The sequence below is a fragment of the Nanorana parkeri genome, unplaced genomic scaffold (assembly GCF_000935625.1).
Source record: "Nanorana parkeri isolate BGI_ZX_2015 unplaced genomic scaffold, ASM93562v1 scaffold443, whole genome shotgun sequence".
NCBI classification, from domain to species: domain Eukaryota; kingdom Metazoa; phylum Chordata; class Amphibia; order Anura; family Dicroglossidae; genus Nanorana; species Nanorana parkeri.
In genome coordinates, this window is record NW_017306711.1 from 114,058 (window position 1) to 121,178 (window position 7,121).

The window sequence follows — 7,121 nt, forward strand, 5'->3', positions numbered from 1 at the left end:
GCCGCGAACGAGCACATATAAGCGATCGGCGGGCTATGGACCCGCTGATCGCCTATATGTGTGACACCCGGTACCGGGTGTGTGCATTGATCGGGTCTTTTCTGCCCGTGCGTGCCCGCTAGGTGGCGCGCGCGAGCAGAAAAAAATTGCCGTCTGGAGACGGCAACCCGCAGATGCAGCAGTGCCGTCCGTCCGTTTTTCTATTACGGGCGGACGGCAAGAGGTTAAATATAATGCTTCAACCATATCAAAAGAATCAAATCACATAATTAATTTGTATTTTTCATAACAGTGAAAGGACCACTGCCGATATCTTAGAAGAAAGCTGTTTAACGGGATGTGAAGTTTTGCCCGTGACTGAATCCTTTCTACTGCTTTTGCTGCAAAATGGCTTTTAGATCTTCCCAGATGGTTGATCTGCACTACTGCGTTGTCCAACTAAACCCTCCTTCCAGGAGGTCCATTGTTCTAGAGGCAAGCTACAGTAGGATCCAAGCAAACACAGGGGACACAGAGGGGAATAATTATCCCCCAGAGGTTCTTAGGCCTAACACATAGGGATATCAGCCCCATGAGCTGTGACTATTATGAAGCCAATAATGGGGTCATGCTTTCACAGACCATTCCTTTTTCACTTTCAATAAACAAATTGTTAGAAATCCAGCTGGAAGCAAGTGGCACCTTTATCATGTAGGCGGGGTGGAAACTAGGGATATACCGATACTTTTCGAGTACCAATGCTGATACTTGGCATTTTCATGAGAACTACCAGGGTTGCAGAGGTTGCAGCTGGGACCTGGCTCTGGCTCTCCATCACTGTCCTGAAATCATTAGTCTGTATTGTTTTAGAAAATGTGTCACATGACAATAAACAAATATGTATCAGTACTCATACTTGTAAGTACTTGGGCAAGTATCAGTACTTGTACTCGCAAAACTGGTATCGGTGCATCCCTTTATTTATATTTATAAATACAAAATTATACATTAAAACCGAGATGTACAAATCCCAGGAGCTCCTAACTTTTGAATTTTTCTCTAGTCTAGTCTTGGAGCTGGAAAAGTATCGGTACTTGTACCGAGTACTGTACTTGGTATCGTTTGCATCCCTAGTGGAAACCCTCACTACAACGTGTGAATCTCGCCACTCCTTCAGACAGATCTAAAAGACCAGTGGCTCAATCAAACTATCATTAACCACACAAGGATAAAATAATCTTTTTGCGGAGCTTCCAGCTTCTCAGCCACTGCAACTGTTTTATTTTTAAACTTCATTAAATGTGTTACTACAAATAATCATCTTTTACTAAGCTGCAATGTACATTGGATTGGAACAACTGTAGACAATTGAAATATTATGTGACTACTATTAGTCTGCCATCACTCTATCTTGTTTCTCTTTCAGAGATGATTTGAGATGTTGACAAGCTGCTTGTCAAGGTGGATGGGCCTCAGCCAAATATGGCTTCTGAACTATGCCAGACCATCTCTGTGGCCAAGTTGGAAAGACACAAAAATCTCTTCTTAAATTATCGAAACTTAAACCATTTTCCTCTGGAGCTGCTGAAGGATGAAGGGCTTCAATATCTTGAGAGGCTTTACATGAAGAGGAACTCGTTAACTTCACTGGTAGGTATCGCATGAAAAAGGTATAGAGTTTTCACTGCTTCTGCTGCAGTCTTCCAAGTTTCATCAGCGACATACACTGCCTGTTCAAAAAAAGTCACACACTCTAATATTTAATTGGACTGCCTTTAGCTATCATTACGGCACACATTCAGCCTTGCAACATTTCAATAAGCTTATGCAATGTCACAACATTTATTCCCATCCAGAGTTGTATTCATTTGTCACCAAGATCTTGTAGTGATGATGGGAGAGTTGGACCACTGCGTAAAGTCTTCCCCAGGACATCCCAAAGATTCTCAATGGGGTTAAGTCCTGGACTATGTGGTGGCCAATCCATGTGCGAAAATGATGTCTCATGCTCACTGAACCACTCTTTCACAATCTGAGCCCAATGAATCCTGGCATTGTCATCTTGGAATATGCCCAATGTGCTAAAAGGGGAGAAAAAAATCCATTGATGGAAAAACCTGATCATTCAAATAGGCAGCTGACCTCATTTTATGGTCACATAACATTGCTGAACCTAGACCTGTTATCCAATGTAAGGCTCTGACCTATTTGCTGAGCTAAACCCAGGTAGTGACTATTTTTTTGGACAGGCAGTGTAGCTTTGTAATTCATCTGTGCTTTGGAAAACCAATATGGGCTAAATTGCAATGGGGTTACCTAAAGCTTGGGGGTCTGCCACCAACCAGCTACTTATCATGGTAGATAAAATTCCATGACTTTCTACTATTTAGTTCTTGAGACGCCATGTTTGTCAGCTGATTCACTTTTGTTTAAAGGAGAACTATGGGGTCAGGGCTTTTCCCCATAGTTCTCCTTAGGGTAACGGGAGGACACAAACTAGCGTCCTCCCGTCACCCTAGGCTCACTCTCCTTTAATGATTAACACTATTAACTGGTCTGGTTCAAGCTGGAAACTCTAAGATGTGACTTGAGTAACAAGCAAAAAAACGGTTGCTATTCTATATTTATGCCACACCAAAGTGACTGTTTCACTGAAGCAAGGAGAACAGCAGGAACAGAACGTAATACTTTTGTGAGCAGAGTTTTTTGAAGCTTGGAAGCAGGACCACGTTTAGCATTGTTGATATGCATCAGTTTACTTGACAATAACTCTATGACTAATTATTCTGATTGACAGCGAGTCTGGAAACTAGGAACGGACAAGGGTAATTAACGCAGTCCCAGTGTTTCATCAGCCAGGGAATGACGGAAAATATTCAACAGGGACACAGAGCATAATAAAAGCCTACAGGGGTTCCACCATCTCTTTGCTATATAAACGCATTTTTATTTCTGTGTGTCTTGCTGTGGACATTTCCCCTCACTTCCTGTCTGGTGAAGCCATTGACACCGTGACATAAAGAGGCATATTTATAAATCAATAAATCTGACGTTTACCAAACATTTACTGCAGGTGACTTTCCCAGGTGTATGTGTTTTAAATGAGTGATTGATTTACCACCATGTTTGGTGAAAGTCACTTTCACTGTTTTATAAATGTGCCCTCCAAATCAGGTACTAAGGAGCTCCAAGATTTTGGAGCTGAAAGATTCTGAAAGGTAACTTGCAAATGCCAAGTAGGAATGGGTGTATAGAATAAATAAGATATGTCTGAGACAACTTCTATCTCAGCTGGTACAGTTGCCCATAGCAACCAGTCGGCTTATAGCTTTCAATTTCTACACAGTCTAGAATATGGAAAATAAAAAGCCGATTGGCTGTGCTCCAGTTTAGACAACGTTTGTCTCAGACAATTTTTATTAATTCCCTTTTTGGGCTTTTTTTTTTGTAGCCATCGAGTAAACTAGACCTTGAAGAGCCCAGGGAGAAACTTACAGGTGAAAGTCGAATAATTAGAATATCGTGCAAAAGTAATTGCAGTAAGTGCTGCAAAAGGGGCCCAAACCAAGTACTGAGTACATATGCATGCTTGTACTTTTCAGAGGTCCGATATTGTTCTATGTACAATCCTTGTTTTATTGATTGCATGTAATAATCTACTTTTTTGAGGTTGTGGATTTGGGGTTTTCATGAGCTGTAAGCCATAATCATCACAATTATGACAAATCACGGCTTGAATTATCTTGCTTTGCATGTAATGAGTCTATCTCATGTATTAGTTTCACCTTTTAAGTTGCATTAGTGAAATAAATGAACTTTGCACGATATTCTAATCGAGTTTCACCTGTATATGGTGAAAAAAATAAATGACAAGCACAGTAGTATTTATGTTTGACGTTTTCTGTAGAAGACATTTTTATTTAATTGTAGATGTCATAATTATATTTCCACATAAAACAGGTGCAGAAATGTGCGAAAAAACTATTTTCTTTGTATTTTGCAGCCAGAAAATCTTGCCCAGAAGCTTCCCAACCTTGTTGAATTGTAAGTCACTTTCTTGCATGCTTTATTCTCCTCTTTTCACTAGAGGGCAGCAGAACACTACTACCTGTGTACTCACCTTGTGCAGCGCTCTTTGAGCTTTTTTCAGCTAACATCCTTTCTTCTGGGTCTCGTGCATGTTTTCCTTTTAAAGTCCAAATGTAATTTAAAAAAAGAATAAGGTGCTACAAAGTAGGTAAAATCCTTTCACGTAAACCTGTGATCTCTATAAAGTAATCCTGTGATCTCTACACACCAAAGAGATGACACCACAATGTAGTTTGAAATCAGTTGCCCTTGGTGTGATCAGAGAGCCCTCAGACCTCATGGTAACACCTCCTGGAAGCCTCAACTCTTTGACAGGTTTTTAGATATGACTGCTGTACATTATAATTTTTATAAACAGCAGTAGGTGGTTCCTATTCAGCCTGGAGGCAGTGCACAGGCAATGCTTGCAAGCCCTTATATACCTTGTTATTCAGTACCATGTCTGGGCTCGCTCTCAACTTTTCATTCTCAAGTTGGTATTTACATATTGGCTCCCAGTGTGCTGTTGATTTTCACATGAAGACTCATGATAGTAGTGCACTTCACAGCGGCAAAGGGGGAACTTCACCGTTATAGTAGTGCACTTAAAATAGATCTTAACCCTGACCTAAAGCAATGTGTATTCTGAAAAATGTTGTTATTTTTCTTTTCACAAAACATTGTTTATACTTGTTTTCATCTCCGTCCCGCTTGTTTCACCCCACTTCCGGTCTATATGCACTCGCTCCAGGTTTGGCTGCACATCATTGCTCTGGATCAGCTTCCTGATAGCGGCAACGGTGGACCATGCCTGCAGATGTGTGTTACAACCAGGGGTGCATGTGATAGGTTGACAATGCTGAAGCACAGTTGGGAGACAGTTGTCATCCCATAGCAGGAAGTGCTTGAGCAGGATCACCATGTATTTTTTTTTATGTAAGCCACATATTCAAAAAGACTACAGTTCACTTTTTAAATAACACTACAATGTGAAAACTTATGAAAGAACTTAGGGATTCACGTTTACATCTACTTTAATTCAAGCTGCTACTTTAATAGGGGAGTGGAAACCCCCCACTGCAAGGGTTGAGTACTATTTTTTTTCTAGAGGACTGAAAGTTAGCTGATATAATCACCCGATCCTTAGTCCCACTCACCTCTGTCCCCCTCTGCTTTGGCTGTGCAATGTCCCTCGGCATCCTCATGTTTAATACAAGTCAATGGACCTGCATAAGGCATGATGACGTCAGCAGTCCTTAGATCACCAGAGCCCAGGGGAGAAGAGGCTGCGGGGACTAGTCTAGCAGCCTGGTCATTGGTGTATGTTGGTTTAGTACAGCCCTGCCAACCACATGTTAACCACTCAGCCACTGTGGTTTCCAGGTATCAGACTGGCCCATGGTGCATAATGGCCGGACTTATGGATTCAATGCAATAAGAGTCAGGCCTGATGGAAGATGTAAATACTGCCACAGGCCCAGCATTTGGTGGAAAGCTTGTTTTACTGTTTAAAGGTGCACTGTTCATCATCTGCCTTTTGTACAGTTAACCATTAACAGTACTCATTGAGGGGAATTTATCAAAACTGGATCAGACAGAATCTGGAGAAGTTGTCCACGGCAACCAATCAGCTTCTCTCATCAGTTTATTTTTAATTGAAAGAGAGAAGCTGATTGGTTGCTATGCACAGCTGCTCCACATTTTGTCTGCTACAGTTTTGATAAATTCCCCTCATTGTCAGATAATGTCTGAAATATTTCAAAGGCTTTGTTTTCATTAGAATATTTGCATTGATAACACTTTGATGTATGCAGAGAAACATGGGTCATTCAAGTTCTCTTATCTGACCATAAGCCAGTAGTAGTCTAATTTCGGCCCTCCAGCTTTGTGGGAATACAGGTCCCATAAGGCATCGCAAGACTTTGATAGCCACATGCATTACTTCCAGAGGCAGAAGCATGATAAGATCTGTAGTTTTACCACAGCTGGAGGCCTGAAATTTGGCTACCTCTGCCATAGACCATTTTCTCTACCAGATTTGAGATACAGCTGACACAGGTTTAGTAGACACTAGTATTTAATGCTTCCTTTCTTAAATCAATAATATATAAGTGATTGTTACATACACTGATAAAGGAGTTAATCTAGTGCCAGTTTCACTTTCACTAGACAAGGTATTTAGTTCATCATAGGTTGTCATTCAGCCTGGCGGGACAGACAGCAGTGAGTTTGTCCGATCCCAAGGCGAGCGAAGGGCAAGCAAGATTGAGTATCTGAACATGGCACTGCCCCTCCAGCAGGAAACCAGCCAGATCCCAGACACTGGTCCTTCAACATGCCCTTCACAAGGGTGTGAGGCTCCCTGGGTATCAAGATGGGCACAGTGTCTACACACAGATAGGACATACAAGAACAGAGTGTAAGCGTGCCCTCCAGCAGCCAAGGGAAAATGGCTTTAAGGTTAGGCAAAGGGCTGATTACTAATATAACACAAGCCGGAAGATTGAAGAGAAGGCACTTTTAATTTTACCCAGGGAGGCTCTGTAAATGCAAAAACAAAGGCAGTGATTATGTGCATAGTTTTGCAGAGCTGTGATGTTTTGTACTGTCGTATATCTTGTCTCCTTTTGCCTACACTCATCCTCTGGTAGGTGTGTGCAACGCAGACTGTCTTCCCCCCTTTTTGTGATTTTTTTATTTTTACATTTCCAAGTTGCATGATATTGAATGGGAGCGAGCTCTCTTGGATATTGCTTTAACCCTCACATTACTGCATGTAAGTGATTGGTGTTGTCCGATTTACATTTACATTTCATTGTAAGCAATGTGCAAGAGAGGGAAAAGGTTAAGCAAACCATAGACATTAATTCAGCCTGCCTGCCTCTGTCTAATTTGCAGCAAGAACAACAGTATCTGTTCTTTGCCCTTGATGCTTCAAGTGTATTAACGTGTCTGAAAATTGATGTCCTAGTAGAAATCCTTCAGGGTAACAGCTGTTATATATTTTATTTATTTTTTGTCTTTGTTTCGAAAGGTATCTGCACTCAAATAACATTTTCTTTTTCCCAGAAGGT

The 7,121-nt window shown here is 41.3% G+C and overlaps 1 protein-coding gene across 2 annotated transcripts in view; it reads left to right on the plus strand.

Annotated features, from left to right (window-relative positions):
• The first annotated feature begins 1,409 nt into the window (after positions 1-1,409).
• Positions 1,410-7,121, plus strand: part of LRRC28 (leucine rich repeat containing 28) — a 33,865-nt gene continuing 28,153 nt past the window's right edge. For both annotated transcript variants that reach the window (XM_018560254.1, XM_018560255.1), the window contains exons 1-3: positions 1,410-1,629; positions 3,983-4,023; positions 7,082-7,119. In XM_018560254.1, coding sequence (XP_018415756.1) covers positions 1,462-1,629; positions 3,983-4,023; positions 7,082-7,119 — 247 coding nt within the window. In that variant the 5' untranslated portion in view covers positions 1,410-1,461. The remainder of the gene's footprint in view (positions 1,630-3,982; positions 4,024-7,081; positions 7,120-7,121) is intronic.